The 22,160-nt window shown below is 38.9% G+C and overlaps 1 protein-coding gene and 1 long non-coding RNA gene across 3 annotated transcripts in view; one reads left to right on the top strand and one right to left on the bottom strand.

Annotated features, from left to right (window-relative positions):
* SYNPO2 (synaptopodin 2) overlaps positions 1 to 10,121 on the top strand; it is a 75,465-nt gene extending 65,344 nt beyond the window's left edge. The window contains exon 5 of the mRNA XM_008928850.3: positions 7,707 to 10,121. Within this exon, the coding sequence (XP_008927098.3) occupies positions 7,707 to 8,273 (567 nt within the window). The 3' untranslated portion in view covers positions 8,274 to 10,121. The remainder of the gene's footprint in view (positions 1 to 7,706) is intronic.
* The window catches only part of LOC108641558, a 33,905-nt gene extending 13,764 nt beyond the window's left edge, over positions 1 to 20,141 (bottom strand). Inside the window, exons 1-2 of one of the 2 annotated variants that reach the window (XR_001922085.1) lie at positions 20,041 to 20,141; positions 18,643 to 18,692 (exon numbers count right to left, since the gene is read on the bottom strand). This is a non-coding gene — a long non-coding RNA (uncharacterized LOC108641558). Of the gene's footprint in view, positions 1 to 18,642; positions 18,693 to 18,940; positions 19,041 to 20,040 lie in introns of those variants that run through there. The other variant, XR_001922087.1, reaches the window with a different exon arrangement.
* Between the last annotated feature and the right edge of the window lie 2,019 nt (positions 20,142 to 22,160).

The raw sequence follows: 22,160 nt of genomic DNA, 5'->3' as shown, positions 1-22,160 counted from the left end.
CCGGTCGCTTTGGGGGTTCGGCACGGCAAGTGCAAACCTTAATTACACAGCTTGGCACCATGTTGTTTTCTAAGGACTCTGGTCAGCTTGAAATAGAAACGTCGTACAAAGAAGAAACTTGACGAGGTCTTCAAAAACCTGTGGATTCAGAAGCTCTGAATGAACTCACTGCTGGAAGATTCCTTGGGAAAATAAGTGAGCGTGGTAATTTCAGGGCAGCCCACTGGGTGCCACCATCACAACTTCACAGGGCCCAGGACAATGACTGGGCTTTAGAGCAGAATTACCTTTGCATGTGGTTGATTGCATAGGGAAGGAGTTGGAATCACTCCAGAGTTATGCTTGGCAAGCGCTTTTCAGGCTGCTTGCTTACTAAAGGAAGCACTTTAGGTTTTTTATCAAATGATTAAAAAAGCAGGAAAAGTCCCGAAGCTCCAAGAAATACTGTTAGAAGAATCTCTAAAAAACTCTTCCCTTACAAGCCGTGACCAACCATACGATGATATTCCCATGGGTTTAACATTTGCTTCCTCAAGTAATGCAGGCAAAGACTTTTCCTTTCTATGCTAATCAAGTCTCCTATTATCCTCTGCAGTATCCAAAGGAAAAAAAATCTATCCCTGTTCATAATGATCTTGACAAACTGTCCCATCTAGATCTGAAACAATGGATTGTAACAGATTTAACAGATGTACAAGGAAGAGAAGAAAAGGAGGAATGGTAAAATACAGAACTAAATAAAAAGAAGTAAAATACACTGCCAGTCACAGGAGCACATGTTGGATTACAAAGGGTGACATGAAGCACAACACTTGCTGATTTTAGTATGAGCTTTAACTGATTGCAAAGCAAAGAATTCAGTACATTTCTATTAGAAGCAAAGGTTTCCACACAGTAACGACCTACGGACAAATATTTTCATTCTTTTAAAGGAAAGTTCTTCTTTTCCCCAATGAACATCAGTAACTGCTAGTGATTTTTTTCTTTAATTTGTGAGAATGCTACTTCTTAGAGCCTCACTGTGCAGGTTGTTGGTACACAGCTTTACACTGTGAACAAAAGCAAAGCATGGGAATCTGGGTACACTTAGCTTTCTTCCAAGAGTCTTGGGAATTTTCCCCCGCCAGGCTTATAACTTAGAAGTGGAATCTAAGCAATATCTGCCTGAAGTTTAATTTTCTTTAGTTCAGCAAACAGTTCTAGTATGTACAGATATTTCTGCCATGCTACCTGACTGTCTTTTATTAACCAAACCAGACTGCAAGTCTCTTCAGAAGAGGTTTCCAAATACTTCCTTGCTGTTTGGTTGATGTCAGAAAGTGCTGAGGTGTGACTAATGAGAAAAAAAATTCACGATGGCATTGCATTAAAAAATCAAAAGATTAAACAAAGGAGAGGCAGCAATGTATTTTTTTAATAATGGTATGTAATTCTACACCTGCACTGTGCTCTGCCTCACAGCTGGGAGCATTCCAGATAATATAAAATCATGCAAAATGATAAACTTTTCTTATGCTGGTATTACTTTCAGAGAGGTGTTTTGGTAGAGAAACTTGATGGATTTGGTACTGCTACAGGAGCAGCACTGAGTCAAGCACTGACACTGTGCATATACAGTGATAAGAAAACAATATTAAACACCACCGTTTGGATTGCAAAATGGAGCACTTGGAATTCACGTTGCCTGTGTCAGCTTAATCCAACCTCTTTGGGTGTTTGTTTGGCCAAAACATCTGTAATTATGTCATCACCTGCTGCTTTTTAAAGTGTGGGGCTCCGGACTCACTTCAGGGCACAGAATGTTCATCTGACAAAAAGCTCTTTGCTGTTCTGTTTTGACATTGTTCTGTGCTTAGCACCATTCCTTACTTAAGGTACACTCTTTAAAACGTGCTCTTCGTGCAGAATTATTTCTTTACAGATTTTCTCTGTTAGCACCCAAGTCATTCACAAGTCAGAGTTCATCTTTACACTATTCTACAAGTGAGTCAATAAGGCATGAAGTGAGTGGCACTGACACCAGGACACTCAGTAGCCTTGGGTGTCCAGCTCGAGGCACTTGGCATCTCCAGAGTCCAGCAGCACATGCACTAATTACTCTCTGTGACCCTTATGTGATCCTTAACATCAGTCTGTGAGCGTTAACAGGTCTCCAGGTGGGATTCCAGAAAGGAGCACTTTTTGCACCACATACTGCCTTGCCAGAGAATCCCAGTGCTTCCTAAATGAAGCCCTGAAATGGCACCAGATGTGGCAGATCCACCTCAGAGACAAGGATCAGGTTCAAACCAGTTCTAAAGCATGTAATGGTCCCACTTCTCAAGGGAGCAAGGTCAGAAAATAGGACCAACTTTGCACCCGTAGCTGTGCAATATAAAACCCAGAAGGTGGCAGCAAATATTCTTCCTTACCACAAATAAACTTACCACAAATAAATTTCCTATTCCAAGGAAATCTAAGATGCCTATGGAGAAAAAGTTTCAGCTATTTGCTTTCTATAGGCACAGAAGTACTGTATTTTGACAATTGCATATGGATAAAAGATTAAATGGTAATGAAAAGCACTGATTTTCTTTCATTTACACAGGTGCAAAGTGAGCAAACTGAATAAGTTATCACAGGTTAGCAGTAATCTTATGGTTTATAACAACATTTTGCAGTGGTGGAAGCCTAATTCTAATAGTTTACTTTCTTCTTCTACCATTACTTGGCAATTAAAAAAAAACTTTACGGTCAAAAGAAAAATTTGTCACAAAGCTTATGTGAAATGGTTGACAGAAACTGTTTCATTGGGTTGTGTATGAATGATGAAACTAAGATTATTCTTACCTGAAATAGTGCCACATTTATAAACAGTCTGAATTCTGAATTAATTAAGTTCCAGTCCTAAAATTCCCTATAAATTTTTGGAAGCAAGCCCTGACAAAACAGCTTGGAGGAAGTCAGGATCAGGCATGAACTATGTGATTCTGATGATTCCCTGCCTCCCCAGTCATTAGCATCCCTATTAGCCAAAATGCTGCATTCCCATTTTGATCTACTATAAATTATTTCCAGAGTTTCAAATAAATATGATTTTTCCACTTTATTTCAGTACTTTTGGTATTTCTATTGTAAAACAGCTGTATCATTTACTGCAGAGCTGGCAGCATTTCAGAGAGAAGTTATTTTTTCATTAATGAAGTTTAAATTGCAAATGGTTTGGGATGAAAAAAGCTGTAATAAGATTAGCAATATGTCCCCTTCTATACCCAGTTCAGTTTAAAAAATCTTAAGTGCCTGTTTGATGTTTAAAAAAAATGAAAAGAAGGAAAGAATTAAAAGGCATAAAAATTGAGTATTACTTATTTAGTCCTACCCTTTTCTCAGTGGTTTGGTCTCTAACTGCAGTAACCTTTACAAGCCCAAAGGAGAAATGCATCACTCTGAACATTTTATAAAGGCGGAGTCATTTTTTGAGATAAAACAATTGTTTCACCTACTTCCTCCTCCTTTGTCCCCTTTCTGTGTAAACATTAGTTCAGCCTCTATTGTTAACTCAGATTTGACCATGCTTTGATATGGGATTAAGGACTAGGACTATAATGAAAAGACAAAAATAAAACTGCTTTAATGACTTAGACATCGAGGTCCAATTTTTTCAAGTGACTTAATCAGTGAGGAGTCTGTGTTGGAGAGAGTTTCACTGGGCTATGCAGAGTCCAACCAACTTTTGTCTCCTTAAGTGGCAAAAAGGCACCTTTAGCATGTAAACACACACAGTCTTCACTCACTGAGGAGCTGTGCCACCTGAGGCAATAAAACAGTTGCTGTGAAATTTTGCATTCCTCATTTGCTTATATATGGAAATAGTTACCTTAAGAAGTAATGCTACATGAATTTTAGTTTATATTAATACACATCCTATAAATATCAAGGATTGCTTGCAGTGCAATGAATGTTCACTTGATTGGCCAGTTTATAAGTAGTTTTCATTTTTAAAACCAACATTAACCTAAACCTACAGTTTAATCTGTTTGCACAGACACCCGAGGCAGTCAGCAGCTGTCAGGATTCTAGGATTGCAATGGACAGCTCTGAATGGCCTTTCCTCTTCTTGACATCTAAGAACCACGTTCCCTTCAACAAATGTTGTAGAAAAGATCTTTCTGAAAACATTCAGGCAATGGAAAAGAACAAATTAATCACTGCATAGGATCCTGGTTTGTTTTGCTGTGTAATACTTCAATATTCTAATAACTGGTTTACAACAAGAGCACAGGAAGACAATATGTGATAAAGTAATAATTCTGGTAGCATTTCACTCTTCTTTCCCTTCTCTCTTGATTCCTGGGAAGAAGAATGGAAAATCTCTACCCTTCTTTTTATGATCTTCTTGTAGCTTAAGGGAGAGAGAGGGCAGATTAATTATTCTCTTCGCACTTCATATTTCCTACTGTGTCACTTATGATCTGGGGTTTGTGCATTCTTTTTAGTACCTACTTGTCAAAACCTCTATCTCCAAGAATGAAATATAAAGGGAAAATAATAGAAAGTATCACCACGTCTGGCTCCTGCTGTCCAGTAAATGAATGAGGAATTCTGGTGACTAAAAGGGGCTGAACACCAAAGTAGTGACAGAGATTGGTATATAAACACCAAATATAGACCTGCTTTGAATCTTGAAATGTCCAGACCTAGACTTTCAGTCTAGGAACATGCTACAACTAATAAAAATTAACTGGAATGAAAGCAAGGCAGTACTGATCATCTCACAGTTCCTGCATTTAGACACATTTATATTTAAGCAAAATCATGCTTTTCTACAAGTGCCTAAAACCAATTTACCACAGAGTATGAAAGGCCGTGTGACATTTTATATTCTGAAGCTGAAGATCTCTTAGTTTCAGAATAAAGTTGAGTTAGATAGAAATATTCTATTTTTTAACTCAGTAAATTACTGCAAAAGTATGTCACTGTGCAATGACAAAAATCTGCTGTGCAGGGTGCTGCTGGATTGCTTTTATTACAACAGATACTCCCACAACAATCTAAGCAATCAGAGGCATGATGGCACATAACTGATGCATTTCCTGTATTTCTTCTACGGATGAGGAAGAAATTCAATAATTTTCTGTAAAACAGACATGAAAATAAGATAAATATTCCCCTGAACCCAAAGGGTTCAAGGGAACTGTCTCAAGTTGCAGCTACTCCCCAAAATTTATCAGTTTCAGGCCAAAACTGATATTTAATTTTCTTAGATTTAATAAAAATAAAATTAATATACAATTTTTTTCCCTTTTCTGACCTTGTGGAAATGCACATGATGACAACTGCTATTTATTGTAGGAAGAATGTAATTCAAAATGACTGAGGCTCATTTCAGCCAAATATATTTTTACATTCTTGGATCTCAGGAGTCTCCAAACCCTCCTCTGCCCACCTTTACCACAGTTATCACTTTTCTTCTTTGGGAACTGTAGGGAATTCAGCCAGTTTCTTCTATCAATAGCTCCTTCCTTCAAAAATCTTTGGTCAGCTCTTCATCTCCATCAAAAGACAGCCAGCCAGAGGCAACACCAGAACTGGAAGCTAGTATGTAAGTGGGGATCTCTCTTAACTTTTCCTCTAATTCCTTCATATCCTTCTGGAATGGACAAGGTTCTTCCCATATACTTCAGCCTCCTTCCAAGTTAATCACCTGGAATGCTGTTTGCCCTCCCAGGTTTTGTCCTCTTACAATCCAAAAATGTAACTGTCATTAAAAGCACACACTGTTCAGTCCTCACTCTGTGTAAGGAGAGACTAACCCTTACTTTACCAAATCTAGAGAAAAGAGATGGGCAATTTCACATTTTGGGGTTTTAAAATTTTAAACCAGCTTATTATCAGAACTGTGTCTAAATACAAACTACCAAGTGAGAAAGGAGAATTTGACTGGTCTGGGAATACCAAAACAGGACTTCTACCTTAATAACACAGTATAATGACCCATTTTCTCAGAAAAAATATGAAATACTCTTGATAAATCATCATGCTCTGATTAAACTCTGTCAAAGAAAATTAATTCCTGCTTTATCAATAATGGTTACAACTAAAGGATACTTCTACAACCCAATGAACTCTGGAGTTTGAACATGACAGATTAAACAGTACCTTCCATCTAACTGTCTTGAAAAACCAGATATTTTATGCGACACTTCTTTCAACAGGATCATTTCCCTACAACTCTGAAATCCCCACAAAGTACTCACAGGGCTTGGAACTGGAATTTCCATTAAATAAAGGGGAACTTTTCTGCCTACTCAGCATAGACAGTGTTTTTGAACCCTCCTGATAGGAGCTCACACAGGTAGACATAAGTAGGTAGACCTGTTTGATCAACATTTTTATCCCTCTGTACAACCTTAGCTTCTCAATTTCTTAATTTTCTTAATTACCACTTAACTTCTTGTGGTTCAGGTTATCAGATTAATTTCTAACATGAAAGTTTGCCCTAAGTATGTGGGGGTAGGATTAACAATGTTTGGGATTTTCCCCTGTGGAAATGCAAGCTGGGAATAGCTGGTCAGAGTTAAGAGGTGAAAGGATAGTCCTGTTATAAAGCATTAGTTGTGAAACTTGTTGAAACTCTCAGTACATAAGCTCTGTGTGTCACTACACTAGATACTACCTACTGGTATCTAGTTCATGCTCACAGTATTTTAAGTTTTGGAGGCTAATTAGCAAAAATTAACACAGGCCAACGTTGTTTGGATGAAATTCTAGCAAAGCCTCTGGAATTTCCCAGCAGATTTCAGAATTAAAGGCCTTTAAACCTCAGGACGTGAACGAAGGAGTGTAAATGAAGGAGTTTAGGAACCACATGTACAGAGACTTCAGGAAGGATGCAATCTGTCTGTGTGTCACAAAGCCCAAGTCTGGCTTGGGGAAAGGCTGTACCTGCTTCGTGTGCTGCCAAGTGCCTGCCGCAGCAGAACCTTCTCACGGACACAGTTTCTGTTTCAAAGGGCTGCATTACTAAGAAGATTAGGATTTGTCAAATATGAATGGATTGCTCCTATAAGTGGGTCGGAATGTACTGGAATTCTGAGGGCATTGCCTTTTAAAGAAGCCAAAAGTGGTGCCGTGTAAGGGTATTTAGTGAATGATTGCATTAATGTCTTTAATTGTTTCTGTTCATTTTTGTGCCCTTTAAAGAGAAAACAAGCATAAGTTAATAATTTTTTGAGTAAGAAAACCCTTTCTTAAAAGGAGAATGCCAAAGATATGTTCTTGGACAGATGTCCTAGACAGAGCCTGTTATCAAATAAATTAGGCTGTGCCTAATGTTAGAAAGAATCTTGTAAACACACACAGAACTGTCACAACATGACTTCCTTTTGCATTAAGAATGGTCTTTTCAGAGCAAGGCACAGTAGCTAAGTAGTGGGAAAGCTGCACAGTTGCTAATGTCATTGTGCCTCTTCAGTAAAAGCCTGTTTACTTTCCTCAAAAATCCAGTTTACTCTGTCTTTGTTCCTGTTTCTTTCTCTGCCTCCTTTTTAATACCTCCTGTCTTTCCAGTAAATTAAAGATTTTAAAAATACCCAGAGATGTAAAAAGGGACTGCCAGGATGCCACGAGCTTCCAGGGGCTGTTGTTCCAGTTTGGGAGTGAAGAGAAGATGCTTCCTTTCTTGCTGTTTACTAACTGTAACTGTACCTGGCATTTTATTTTCCTAGGGAAGAAGCAGTGGCCGCTCATTATCACTTCCTGGGAGACCTTCTGCGTTCATCCCTCGAGCCATGTCTCCTACTTCTCCTCTTATATTCCAGCCTGCCCCTGATTACTTCAGCAAGCCAGACACAGCAGCTGACAAGCCTGGCAAAAGACTGACTCCCTGGGAAGCAGCAGCACGATCTCCCCTTGGCCTGGTGGACGAAGCTTTTGGCCCCCAAAACATGCAGGAATCCATCGCTGCCAACGTGGTCTCGGCTGCCCGCAGGAAAATACTTCCTGAGCCACCAGAGGAATGGAAACAAAAGGTTTCTTATGAGCCTCCAGCCCCAAGTGGTAGTGTAGCCTTGCTGGGGGGGAAGCAATCAGGTGTTGTGTCACCCCAAAAAAGCTCCCTGTCTGCCCTCAGTGCCCCCTCCCAGGCTGGTTACCAGCTGCAGTATCCTTACTGCACCCAGCGCTCCCAAACAGATCCTGATATAATGTCCATGGATTCCAGGTCTGACTATTGCTTGTCAACAGCTGATTCAAACTACAACCCACAGCCAAGGGGATGGAGACGTCCAACATGAGCAGCTGAAGGGCCTGGTTTGTTTTGCCTTCTTCCAGCTCTACAAGTCTTAAGATTTGAGTTGGAGAAGGAAGGTTTCTTGCTGGCCTGACGATCTCCGAACTAAAGCAATGAGGAGGCAAAATTGACTGGAGCACAGTTTTCACGTGACTGCAGGGCTTGCAGCCTCTAGAATAGACTCAGTTTTACACCTAGGATTGTTCTGTTTGTCAAAAGGCAAAAATACACATTTCTTGGGGTGAAGGGGAGAGGATGAAAGTGGGGCAATCAATGCGATTGATACAAAAATCCAGAAAGGATGCAGAAAGTGACAGTACAAGGGCTTGCAGTTGAGCTAATGTGAAAAAAAAAAAGGTAAAATAAGGGCATTTTAAAGGCAAAAAGTATTTTACAAGACCTTGTAGGTTTTCTAGGTATGTTTGACATAAGTTCCAAGGTACTAAATATAGTCAGATTTGAAAAAGTTCCAATGGAAGTGGAATACTTCAGAGTACTGGCTTATTTGCCATATGTTTTCTTTACTGTGTTTTTATAATGAGCTAAGAAAGTAGATCAGTGGATATTTTTACTGTGGCAACAGCTAAAATACATCTGTGGTCATGGTACCTGAACCACCACAATATGTAGATACAGGAAACCTTCCACAGTCCTCCATTTCAGATGGATTCCAAGACAGTTTGGATGCAGTTTTACACACTGTAATTAATCACAGGATCTGAAAGCACCAGGAAGGAAGGGGTTGTGAGCAGAGGTCAGTACCATGATACTTGAACAACAAAATAGCTGAGGAGTGTATTTAAACTGGATTGCAAGTGAATTTTGCAATAAACTATCGAACAAGTGAGAGGCTGAACAGCCTTTATTTCTCTGTGAAATGCACTAATTGCTGAGCATTTACTGCTGCAGTGCCTCCTAATGGGACTGTGGGCAGGTATCTGTAGGAACTAAGCAGCTCAATGTTTAGGAAGCTTTGAAGTTGTATTCTCAGTTTGGAAGACATAGATAAGTTGTTTATCAAGGACAGCATCTGTTCTGTGTAGAAAATGGTATGTGAGAGAGGGCTTCTGACATGTGCTACATGGTGTGAGTCTAGTACAAATAGCAAATATTTGGATGGCTGGTTATACTGAAATGATCTTGATGGGCCTGAAGAGATGGTGAATAATTTGTGCTGGTGATAAATACCTTGCATTTACAGCTTATTTAAACAATAGAAGTATGTGGCTAAAAATATATGTATTCAAGCTTATTTGGGTAGTTTAGAGGTTGCTAAAGCATTAAATGGACACTCCAAGTTTTGCAAAGTGCTGTCAGTCCTTGTTTGTGGGAAATTCTTCAAGGATCTGTCGAGCACAGTCAACTAAAATTACTGCAGAAGAACAGTTAACTATCCTTAGTTTCAGTAAGGCTGTCAACTATGAGTGAAGTGATTAGATCAGAAAGAACTAAAACATACAGGCAGTAAGAAAAAACATATTACAAAACATTCCCATCTGCAAAGATTTTTCCCTCGTAGCAATTATAAAATATAATTGTGAGGAAGGAAAAAGGAAAATTAAGTCCAAGTTCGGTTGAGCTGGAATTTCCCATAAAAGCAAATAATTATATGAAAAATATACCCCTAATGAGTTTAGGTTGGCAGTAATTCTCTAGTCAACCAGAAGTCTCCCTGAAATCAACTGATCCTTCTGACCAAGCAGGAAATGTAGACATGAGAGCTGTAATCCTCTAGACCATGATTACATTGCTAGAGCACCTTACAGATTTATTTCACAAAATATCAATTTGCAGTTTTAAGGTACGTGCAATTAAAATTTGCCAAAAGTGTCTTTAAACTTTGATATTGCAAGAAAAAGTTAAGTACTGTTAAGTACTGTTAACATAAGTTAAGTTATGTACTGATATTAAAAAGGCTTTAATGCTGTGACCACATGGCAACATGGGAAAACATACTCTAGGATGAAGCCTTAATTCTCCACTCAAAATATGCAACAAACATGTAAGCAAAGAGTTTCAGACAGACTTACTGCCTTTCTGTCAATCTCCCAAGAAAAACAAAGGGTAGCCTTATCATTTTTTTCTATTCACCAGAAGGAACTCATCACTGAGTAATTCTGTGAAAGTGAGAATTCCTGACATTAAGTTTCATGTCCCTTTTGTAGCTAAATCATAGATTAACTTGGGTGTTTAACATGATCTACTACAGATTTTTTTTTTTCTCCTCCTGTTGAGGATTTGCCAGCTCTCTTTCCCATGTGGATTCTCTCATATCTAATAGGGAATGAGTTCACACTGCAGCATTTCCCTCAATAGCAACACTGGTAAGTGGATCTGGCCTCCACCCAGCTGTCTATTTTTACAAAGTCTGTGGGCAATAGATTGTCTTGGAGATCTATTCCTCTGCCCCACAGAAATGAAACTAATAAACGTTTTTGGAGTTCTTAGTGGGAGGACAGACACACAGACAGGCATGCAGACAGATCACACAGCCTTGTTTAGAAGGAAATCAGGCTAAATCCAGGCTGAGACCACGGACTGACTTCAAAGGAAGCAGCAGGCCCGGATCAGTAAACGAAATATTAATGCATCAGAGTTTTGTGAAGGACCCCACAGCATTTTTCACTTTCTGTTCTTCACCCCATTTCTCCACTAGCAAAGCCTCTTTCTATCAAATAGTTGTGACTGTTGTGCGTGAGTTCTGAATATATTAATGCAATTACTTATGTTTGTTTTGGAATGCACAGATCTGTTCAGTAAACGTGAGGAAAAAGTTCTCTTGATATTGGCTTTGTGTTCACCCTCAGAGGTGCCTCTGTTAATAACATGCAGAGCATTTGAATACACAATATAACTGAAAATTTAGTTTCTTTAGTTATGTTAGGTGATGATGTTCACAACTCTTTGTTCATACTTTGTTTTCATTTTGGTTTGCTTTAACACCAAATATCTACTCACATTGCATTTCTGCCTAGTAGCAAAGGCTGTGTTATCTTTATAAAAGACTTTTCACTTCTAAAGACTTTTGCTCACTGCAAAGGACACTTTACTCGAGCCTGCATGCCAGAGATGTAAATTGTATCATATAATAAAGTGATTTGACCAATCAGATGAGAAACACAATTTTGTTCTCCCTAAATTCTTGTCTGTTTGTTTAAATAATCTGAACCCAAGTAAAGCCTAATCTCTTTTTTTCTGCACCATTTTTAGACTCACTGACTTTGCCTGTCAGTGACCTCGTGCTGGTATGAGCTTCTAGAAGCTTAAATCAGCATCAGGTCAAAAGGCAACTTATCAAATTCAGTAGAATTTCATTTCCATACTGACTAAGCAGAGAAAGGAAACACAGTGAAGCACAATCTACCCAGGTTAAATGATACGATCAGACCAGTTTTTATTGTTTGAACATTCTCATCCCAACTATAAAACCTGCAACTAATATCTATTTACTATAGTTACTTCCCTACCTTACAGGCATCTAAACCTCTATTTAGTTCCTGTAGGTTTGGGCATTGCTGTATTCTCTTGTTTATTCTCAACTGAAACATACTGTTCAAAAAAGAAATAAATATTGTGAATAAATTGTAAACCTGGTGTTTACACCATTCAGGCTATTTGGCTGAATAGCTGGTAAGGAAATAAGGACAGCACACACAATCTATCTGTGAAAAGCCAGATCAGATTTTCACTAGTGACAGGAAACAAATCACAAAGCAGTTTTTGCATTTGTAAAGCAAGCAGGATTTTGTCCCCAGCGCTGATGCATGTAAAACTTGGGGAACCGAAAAAGCTCCACAATAGCATTTTAATAGCTTTGCTCTACAAAGGATTTACAAGGTTATAAGAGACTCAGTACTATTCTTTTCATGGCTATCTTCTCATTCTTTTTTTGGGGGGAAGTTCTTAAATGCATCATAAAAAAAGCAAGCTAAAGCCAGATTCACAGTTTAACATTGTAAGTCCAGAGAGACAGGCGGATGTTTTCAGGCCAGTGTCTGGTTTTCCTCAAACTGAACATTTATGCTTTGCAATTGGATATATTATTGGGTTTTAAAAAGAAGCTTTGTGTTGCTGCTGAGGCAGAAGCAGCACTCAATGTGCTCCAAAAGGTTTGCTGTTTGTTCACACATTTTCAGAACTAAAAGAAGGACTTAAAGTATTTAATACTCAAAGCAAAATGACCTCGGGAGTGTTTGTGAGAGTGCACACTAAGCTGTGGGGGTTTTTTCTGGATAAAGAAAGTAATGGCTAATTAATAGATGTTAATGGAGAACTAGGAGAACTGTGCTGTAGTACAGTCCAAACACAGCAGGAAGGTTATAATATACTGACCATATAGCAAAGGAGTTGATGATAAACCTCTACATCTATTTTTGTCTTTAAAATAAATCAAAACCCGAGGACAATTTGGTCTAAATAGTGCAGAGGTTCATGACTTCTGTTTTCCCTCTAAATGAAGAAACTGAAGGAAAGATATGCTAATTGCTGGAAAAACAATGCTGTGTGTTGCAAATATTTTTAAGCAGACTCTGGACAAGCAGAATTTGCCCAAGGCAAAAAGGGAAAAGAAGAAGCTTTACCGAACTCAGAGTCAGAATAACAGATGCACTGGTATATTTTCCCAGCATGAACAAACTCACAGAACTGTGGCAGTTATAAAACAATCGCCACTTTTCAATGTTTTTAACAATTTGCTAAGCCATCTTAGTTTTAATCTTCCTGTTATCAATGGATGCACTTGAGTTTAATCTCAGAAAATCAGTAAGTTTTGGAAAAGAAGAATCAACATAAAGTCAGCATATGCTCAACTCTGTGGTATTTCTAATAATTTTTTTTAACAGAAAAGCTTATAAGCATAAATGCAGCATTTTTGATCAGATGCTCATCAGCTACTCTGATTTTTAGGTGTTTTCAAGATAGTTCATATTTACAGTTAAATTCCCATATCTTGCCTATTAAATAGTTTGTATTTTGGAACACAGAACTTAAACTGAAGCTCTCTATTGAATTACATGCATGCACAAAATAATAACTTAAGCTGCCAGTTTTCTAAAAGATGAGAAATAAATAGATATTTTTTCTAGTTTCCAAGTAATTCCCCACTATGGTTCCACATAATTTCAAGTCTTAAGTGAAAGTTCAAGGTTATTCTGTCCACTATGCCTGTGAAGTTCACCATTCTTTACTTCCTATGGCAGTTTAAAACACCAAGAGGTTTTCCATGTGGTGGTAAAAAAAAAATTAAAAATATCAATGTAGAAACTAATAAATCTACTTACTGAATCCATATGCCCTCAGAAAAATGTAGTTCAAAGAAACACCAAGAACAGGACAACAAGGCAACAAAAATCCTTTGACCACATGGAGCAAAATCCTGATTCCAGCTAAGACATTGGGAGCTTTGCTAATTTACCACTTATGTCAGCAGGGCAAGGATTTCACCTCACAGAGAAATGTGCAGCACCACAAACCACAACTGGTTGTGAATTCACAAGCACTGGACTGGTGTCAGCAGTCTGGTAGATTTGTGAAGCCTGTAGGATAACAAATGTGATTGACAAAACAATAAGGCACCAACCAGGTTTTCTCATGTCACCTTCTACTGGGAACTTGCTCTTTTCTATGTGCAAACATATGGAGAGTTATCTCAGCTGAGACTCTGTTGAGGCTCAGGTTACTGTCTCGGTCTCCTGTATAATCAATGAGGAGGGGCATTCTTAAAAAGAGAGTAACTCCATCCCCAAATAAATGCATAAAATAGGTGGGCTGCATGCTAAGTCTACAGGATATATGGATAGATGAGGATCAAAGAGTTTTTGACAGAGTGGAGAGTGCAGGAAGGCAGGTGATTATACATGTCTCTCTTTCTACTTATACAGGTATTTCTTCAGTACAACTATTGCAAAATCTTTGGCATGTGAATTATTTTTTTAAAGGGTGAAGCTGTTACAGGAAGTAAAATTTTAATTTGGATCACATTAGGATAAGTACACGGTTAAAGTACAAGCAACACCTCATTAAGCTGGATAGTAAAATAAAAAGGCAAACAAAGAAACAGAATACACAGCTGTGTTTCTGGATCTGAGGTGGTTTTTGTGCTCCAGCACATCCTAGTGCAGTGAGTTCTGAGAGGACTAATGGCTGTGGGACTGTGCTGCCTGGCCCTGCAATGCCAGCCCAGCCTCAGAAGCTCTGGAACCATGTTCTTGCAGAGCTGCACCTGAATTGCTCCTCACCTACCCAGGCTTGATGTGGTATGAGAAATGAAACCCCAGCACCCCAGACACAGGCTTACATGGCCCTGAACCCATCTAGGTTTGCAGAGGTCAGACTGGACAGTTCTGTACTTGTGACATGGATCAACAACAGACCAGATAATCCACCCAAGGACAGTGAAGAGATGATGGTTGTTATTAAGGCAGCCAAAAAGATCTCGAAGTTTAGGTAGATGCTTTTTCAAAATCACTGTGGAGGTTTCTCAAAGGAACAGATCCCCACTCATCTCCTCCTGTATTTTAGTGAGCTGTTATTTACCCTGCAGAATTAGATACAGATCACTGTGTTCTGGGTGTACACTACTGGAATTAGATGTGACTCCCGTGTATTTAACCTCAAGTGAGTAGCAGGATGACCAGAGGTTTGGATGGCAGCAATCCAAATGGATAACATTCAGGGAGTAGCAACAGTAGCTTTATTTTTTCCCTTGTGACCTTTGTAACACTTTCTACTCCTTTGAATGCTCTGCCATAAACTGTACAGGAGGGCAGAGAACACAAAGGTGCTTCAGGACTAAGTTCACAACTACAGTGAGGATTAAGGGCACACTGTAACTCTTTTCCCCAGACAATAATTTGACTGTTTGTGCCTTTTATATTTATTACTTTCCCATTTAAAATTTTTGCCATTATTCACGATCTCCCTTTCGGATGCTCTAGTGTGTGTGAGATGCATTGTATTTTTTGACAAAGCATATAAACCTTCTGAAAAAGCATAGTTAAAAACAGGCAAAAACCAGGAATAAAAATAAAATCTTGTGTTACCAGTAAAGCAGAAAGATTCTATTATATTAGACCACAGGATGGGGTAGGTTTCCAAGCTTCTATTTCCCTCTGTGTTTTAGGGACTGGTGCAACCCCCAGAACGCCTGACTCCGGTCCCTTTGTCACAGAAACACAGATGGGAGAGCACAAGAAAACAGAGCTAAGACAAGTCAGCAGGCAACAGTACTAAGCCTACTGGCATACTATGCCAGTAAATAAAAATAAATCAAAGATATTATACTTAATTTTATCATCTTTTTTTATTGAAAAGCTAAGCAGAACAGCATGTTACGGACACTCAGCAGTGTGAAGACCCTATGTAGTCCTGTACTTTGCAGCAATAACTAATCTGGTTAGGTAATTTCATTTATTTTCTGCTAAAAGATGGTCAATTTGGTCACTAAACGCTTCAAACTTACTTACTGAATATTATCATATTTATCTCTCTCAAGTTTTTCAAGCCCAAAACAGGACAAGCGCTTTAACTAAGCCTAGTGCTGTCCAACAGAGGGCAATGGTACACAATCCATATAATCCATATATTTCCTCTCCCTGACAAGGCCTCAATTTCAACAGAGAAGCTATGGCACAGTTGGAGAACTGTCTGGACACCAGACAGTGCCATTATCAGTGTGTCCACATATACACTGGAGCAGAAACAGAACTCAAATGCCATAAAAACTTTACAGCTTGAGCTAAAGAAGATGGTATAGGAGGTATTCCTACAACCCTATTTAATGAGGGCCACAGACATAAAAGCTAATTATTCCTGACCTCAACCCCACGGGGTGGACAGACGTCATCATCCCGCTGCACAAATGGAAGAAAACATGACAATGAGAGAACATGTGCATTGCCCAGGGCTGCTGGGACAATGGCAACACTGGACCTCAACTCAGGCATTCCTGGCTCTTGCCTTCACCTGTAATCCACTGACTATTTATAGCAGCAATGCATACTTCACAACCAGCACAATCATATTCTTACAGCTCAGCAAACAAATAGCCAGGAAGCTCCAGATCCTTTGAAGAAACAATCCAGTAATTCACGAGACTGATCGAGTTATGGCCCAGTCTGCCAGACAAACTTCAACAAATTCTGAAAGAATGGGAGGCTTTGGAGTTGTCTACTTATAGTAACCACAGCTGAGTGAACAGAGATGAACCTCAAAGGGCAGTAGAAGGAGTAGTTTAAAAAGCCAGAATAAAAGGGGAGTGTGCATTTGCTTATCACAATGAAAGCGCCATGTCACCACTCTGGTCTCACTTGAAGTCTATAATAAAGCAAACAAAACTCATCCAAAAAAAAACAAAATCAGAAGTTTCTGTTACATCATGAGTTTCCTCACGAGCCACTGATAAATCATCACTGGCAATGTCTTCAGTCTGATGTCTGTTACTAAGGAGCACATGTTGGGTTTGTATCTGTCCCAACAGTGATGCAAAACAGACATTCAGCTGCTACCCAGGTGCTCAGCTGTGCCACTAAAGGGAAAAGAATGGCACAGCCATATTCAAAGGCATCAGATGAAGGAGTTTCTTCCACTAACCTGGGGAAAAGGTGACATACATGAAAAATTATGTCACTGTAGATGGTGTAAGAGTTTCTCTTGTGACTCCTTGAAAACTACTGTAATATGAAGTCGCATGATTAACTTACAAATGAGTGAGCAAAACTTGACCAACTTGCCCCTTTCTCAACAAAGTGGAGTTAACAATTAACCTCCGCTTCCAAACAGGTGGCATAACAATAAATGTAGATAAAATCAGTGTGCTGGCAAAGTATTTTTATAAACAAAAAGCTCAAAAAAAAAAAAATCTGTTATAATGAGTTAGCAATGCTAATTCCTGGAAACAGAAATCTTCTGGAAAAAGAAGAAAAGACAACAAGTACGTGAATAGAAAACAGCACACCCACTCGTAATGAATCTTCCTTAAAAGCACAGCAGTAAGGAACAGTCTTAGGATAACTAACAAACATACAGTAAGTTTATATGAATACCTGTCCACAAATTTCAGCACTGTAGACATGATATAAAATACCAGCCATTTCCATGCAAGATACTAAGGCACAGTATCTGGGGGAAAGAGAAGGAAGTTGGCATAATTAAAATAGATTATATGCACAGACAAAAATCATGCAGACTTGGGTGTTTGCAGCTTCCTTGACATGCAGGTCCAAGTTATCATCCAGTACCAAAGAGGATGATATAGCTGTTATAGTATTATATAGCTGTTTATTTGAATTTCATTCCTAACAGTAAATACAATACAAGGAAAAAGGCAAACACCTTGGATCTGTCCTCCCTAATTGCTCATCCAGGCCTCTTCTTTCCTATGGCTACAGGTCATGGCTATCTGCCCTAAATCAAATATCAAAGCACCAAGAGAAAATTTCCCTAGGGAAAAAACCTTCAGCCTTTGTATTTATATGTGTCCTCTCTACATTATACACACCATTTTTTCCTAGTGCAATAACTGAAGAATAGCTTCTGTCAGAGTTCAGATGAAAGGGAGCCCGAGGCAACCCCCTGAGTCCTGCACCAATGACTTTTATTCTTGTAGTGTATTTTTTGAGGGATGGAACTATAAAGACAACTCAAAGTTCCAGACCTTTGCCAACCATAGTTTCTTGTTTCTTTTAGTTCTGTCCTAAGCAAGAGAGGAATTTGGAAAAGTAAATGCTGGCAGCTCCTGTTTGATTTAACAGATAAGCTTTATCTGAATTAAGGGTTGGTACAGAGAGTGTTACCCCACTGGGCACAATTCAGGGGAGCTAAAGCAATGAAGAAATTACTCAGGGAAGTTAAACTCACATGGACAATCCTACCAGGCATTCCCTTAAAAGTGTGAAGAGTTCTAATTCCACATCTGTAGAATATCAAGACTGAGAATGGAAAATATCTATGGCATGGTTGGGCTCTTGTGAAGTGGAATATATGAGATGGTAGGAGTTTTGTTTTGTGCCATTAGTCCTGGAATGTTTCTAAACTAAATGAATCTGTGAAGAAAGAATTACAAGCAATAAGACTGAGAGGAAACACAGCAGGTTTCAGGAGCGATGTATTCCTTCTATTTTAAAATATGTCTTCTTGCAGAGATGCAACTATGGATCAAAATTTGGGCTTTGAATCTTCATGTTGAAGAGTTATGTATTTGAGTTCATATTTATTTGGATGCAGTAAATTACTTCTTATAAAAAAAAATTTTGGGGACAGACTAACGATGGTGGAATCCAGCAAGGATTACTTCCAAGGCTGTTGCTCCTACCTGGTAAAGAATAGTATCCAATCTATTGCACACCTTCCAAATATACTGTAAAACACACACTTACTGTGGCAACCTGCTCCTTGAGGGATCTCCTCTGCATGACTCCAATAACAGCTAAAGGAAAAACATGGAGGAAATGCCAAGAATTAATCACAAACTGAGAAATTATCCCTAAAACAACTGCACAGTAGTATAGGAGCTGTTCTCTACACAATGCAAACTACTGCAATATTTTGCACTTCAGAGGGTCAAACTGAAAGGTGTATTTGGGAGTATAATGTAGTAACACTTCTTCAGTTGTGATGTGTTACAGTTTTGAAGTTAATACTTGCTTAATCTAATGATACAGTATTCAATCTCACCTAATCAGGTTAGGCACCAACAAGCAGAGCCTTTTAAATGGGTTTGGGAACAATGCTCGAACTTTTCAAAGGTAAGGTCATGACACATCTTGATGACACTGCAACAAATAAATGGTACTTCTAATTCAGTACTTTTATGCTAACTCAGAAAAAGAACATCTGCTCAACTGCAGGCTTTCTGCATTTCAACCATGAAGTATTCCAATTAACTTCAATGTTAATGGGATCACCAGGAAATACCCAGACACTGGAGAAGTCACGAAGCAGAACAACAACATCCTCAGTAGCATTTAGTGAAAATTCACTAAAGATGGTTGGTAATTAACAGTGACAACACAGAAACTCTTAAGCTTCTTTGAAAACAGGAAACAAGTTCAGCCAGACCATAACTTCAGAAATGAGGTCCACATCTCATGACTTGTTATTGGGGAAAAAAACCCACAAAATCAATAGACCCCACATCTTCTCTGCTAATACTGAGTCTGTCTATGCAAAAACACCTTGGGAAGAACCTCCACAAAGGCCAAGGGCAGACTTTGAGCTTTAGACGTGTCACCTTACTAATAAATAATCATTCTGCTACTTTAATAATCTCTGAAAGCTTTTAAAACACATCCAAGTGTCCCTGCTTCACAAGCCATTCACTGACACTCAATGCCTGGAATGTCAGCAAATATTACAGGGTTGCAAGAGGAATATTCCTTGCTTTGGTCACATGACTGTCAGCTGAAGATGACCAGAAAGTTTATTTAGATGTCTTCTTCATTTCTGCTACCTTCACTATGTAAGGATTTAATTTCTCAGCACAGAAGTGAAGGTCAGCAGAAAAGCTTGATTCTTAAGTACTTAATTGTCTGAATGAAATGGACCCATTTTGACCTAAAACTTCTGGTCTTTTTTGTACTGTTTACTCATTTTCAAAAATACATATGTTCTCCCATGAGACCAATGCAAATTCATCTTTCTTCGGAGGCCAAATAAGAAATTCATTTTCCACGTAAAACTAATCCTGAATTCACTTCTTACAAATACTTGAAAAGAAAACTCAGTATGTCCTGAGGGTGAATTTTCCTCAGATCTCTTCACTGGAGAAAACTGACCTCCCAGTAGAGGATCTGTTCCCTTAGAGTCATCTGCAACCAGCCTTTAACTTGCTCTCTCAGTCTTCCCCTGTCCTGAATAAAGAGAAACAGACAGTTACTGAAAAATGTTGGTCCAAGTTTGTGCTTTGGTAACCAGCAATCTCTGTGTCAAAAGTCCTTTTGCCCAGTATCACATTGTGAAGCCTAAAAATAACCTGGCCTCTATATTTACACTGCTGGATAAGGTAAGTCACTAAATTCATGTTCAAAACATGTAAATAAAAATTACTTACTTTTCAGAAGTGCTGAGACCTGAAAACAGTAAACAGTATAAATGCCCATCACGTCTTAAAATCAGCCCCCTGATCTGCAGCCTGAACATGGTGTTGGATGTGTAATTTTAGACGTCTAGATTTTAAATGCTTCCTAAAAACAGTCTCAATAAAGCTGGTGACAAGCTAAAACAGGAATTTAGAGGCCTGCTGGTTTTTCCCAGTCATATAGGTTCTTTCTGCTTTTCCAGCCCGAGTGCTTTCAGCTGTAGGTATGACCAAACAGGCAGTGGGATTCACTTTTACATTTAGGACTCAGCTGCAGGACCCCCTGCAATGGGTGTACCCGGTTTCCATGGACATTCAAACGAGCTGGGCATGTGCTACAGGGGAAATCTTATTTGGTAGGTGACACCACCACACAGCATTGCAATGCACTGAGTACACAGACAAATCCTGCTTTCATCCTTCTGCAGCAGCAAAGCCCCATTAGCTGACACTCCCTTCCCTGAACCAATCATGGGCATATCCTTGTTGTCATTTAAATATATTCCTGTGAAGGACGGGCAGCACAGGATAATTTATTTTCACAGAGACGAGCAGCTACAATGATTAATGGGAACATAATTTCCCATAACACAGGGATACTAAAAAGAGAAAGAAATGTGGGACAAGTTATGTAATGTGTACTAACTGAAATATGCTGCATGTCTCTGAAAGGAGACACGATCCTGCTCTCTCTGGAGCGAACAAGAGCTTTGCCACTGAGGGAAACCTCAGTGTTTCAAATCACAGCTCTAGTTCCCCAAATTTATTCTAATTTACAGTGCAATACTCTTGTGAGCAGCATCAGGGACAAGCTGAGGAAGAAGAATTAAAAACTACTACACCCAACAGCAGAATATTCACTACATGACACATTCCCATCTCACAAAGAACAGTATCATCCCTGTTGACACTTAGGTCTAAAATGTGGGGACCCCAAGAGCTGCCTTGCCCAAAATGCCCACGGACAAAACAAGGTTAACACAGTGGCCCTGTGTCAGGACTGAGGGGTCACCCAGACTTTGAGACATTAGTCTGAATCACTTACAAATAGCAACTGTACCCAGAGGAACAAGTGCCTTGGAAAGAAACCACTGTTACCTAGGATGACACTTCTCCTGGAACCGTGCTGAAGTTTCCAGGACAGACTCCCTTCAATTCAAGGGATTATAAGGCATGCTCACAATGTTTTTCCTCAGGGCAGCAGGAGTATCACAACATTTCTTGTGGTAATAATTTCTTCTTCTCATTTTTCTTGTCAAACAGAATTAGGTGCCTGGCCACAGGCACTTATGGACATGCCTGCATCAAGAAACAGGATGTTTAGCTCAGGTCTAATGGTCACCTCCCAGGCCAGAGGAGGCAGAACTGAACCCACAGCTTAACCTTCTGCATCTCACAAGTTAACTCTGACATCATGAGCAACAAGCAACAACAGTACAAAAAAATTTAGTCTACTAGCCATAAAATTAAATTATGTGGAACAGGCTGAAATTCTGCAAGTAAATCTGGGGGTTTTTTCATATAAAAAGTAATTTTTTAGGTTAGAAATTTCCATTACAGAAGATGTAACAAATAACTTCCACAACTCAAAAGGCCCACAAGTCCTACAGATCTACTGACAACACAGAGCATTCCCTTGGTAAGACACCCAGCTGGCCCTTAACCAGTACAACAGTAGAAAATATTTAGAAAATCTACTTAGAAAGTAAATTTGGAAAATATGTCAGCTATTAAAATAGTTTAATTAAATTATTAACTATTAAATTAAATTATTAAATTAAATCTATTGAATTAATTTTACCCACTTTGTCCTACTGT

The sequence above is a fragment of the Manacus vitellinus genome, unplaced genomic scaffold, assembly GCF_001715985.3.
Source record: "Manacus vitellinus isolate BGI_N305 unplaced genomic scaffold, ASM171598v3 scaffold_69_pilon, whole genome shotgun sequence".
Taxonomy (NCBI): Eukaryota; Metazoa; Chordata; class Aves; order Passeriformes; family Pipridae; genus Manacus; species Manacus vitellinus.
The sequence above is the reverse complement of the archived record's forward strand: the minus strand, read 5'-3'. Positions and strand labels throughout refer to the sequence as shown.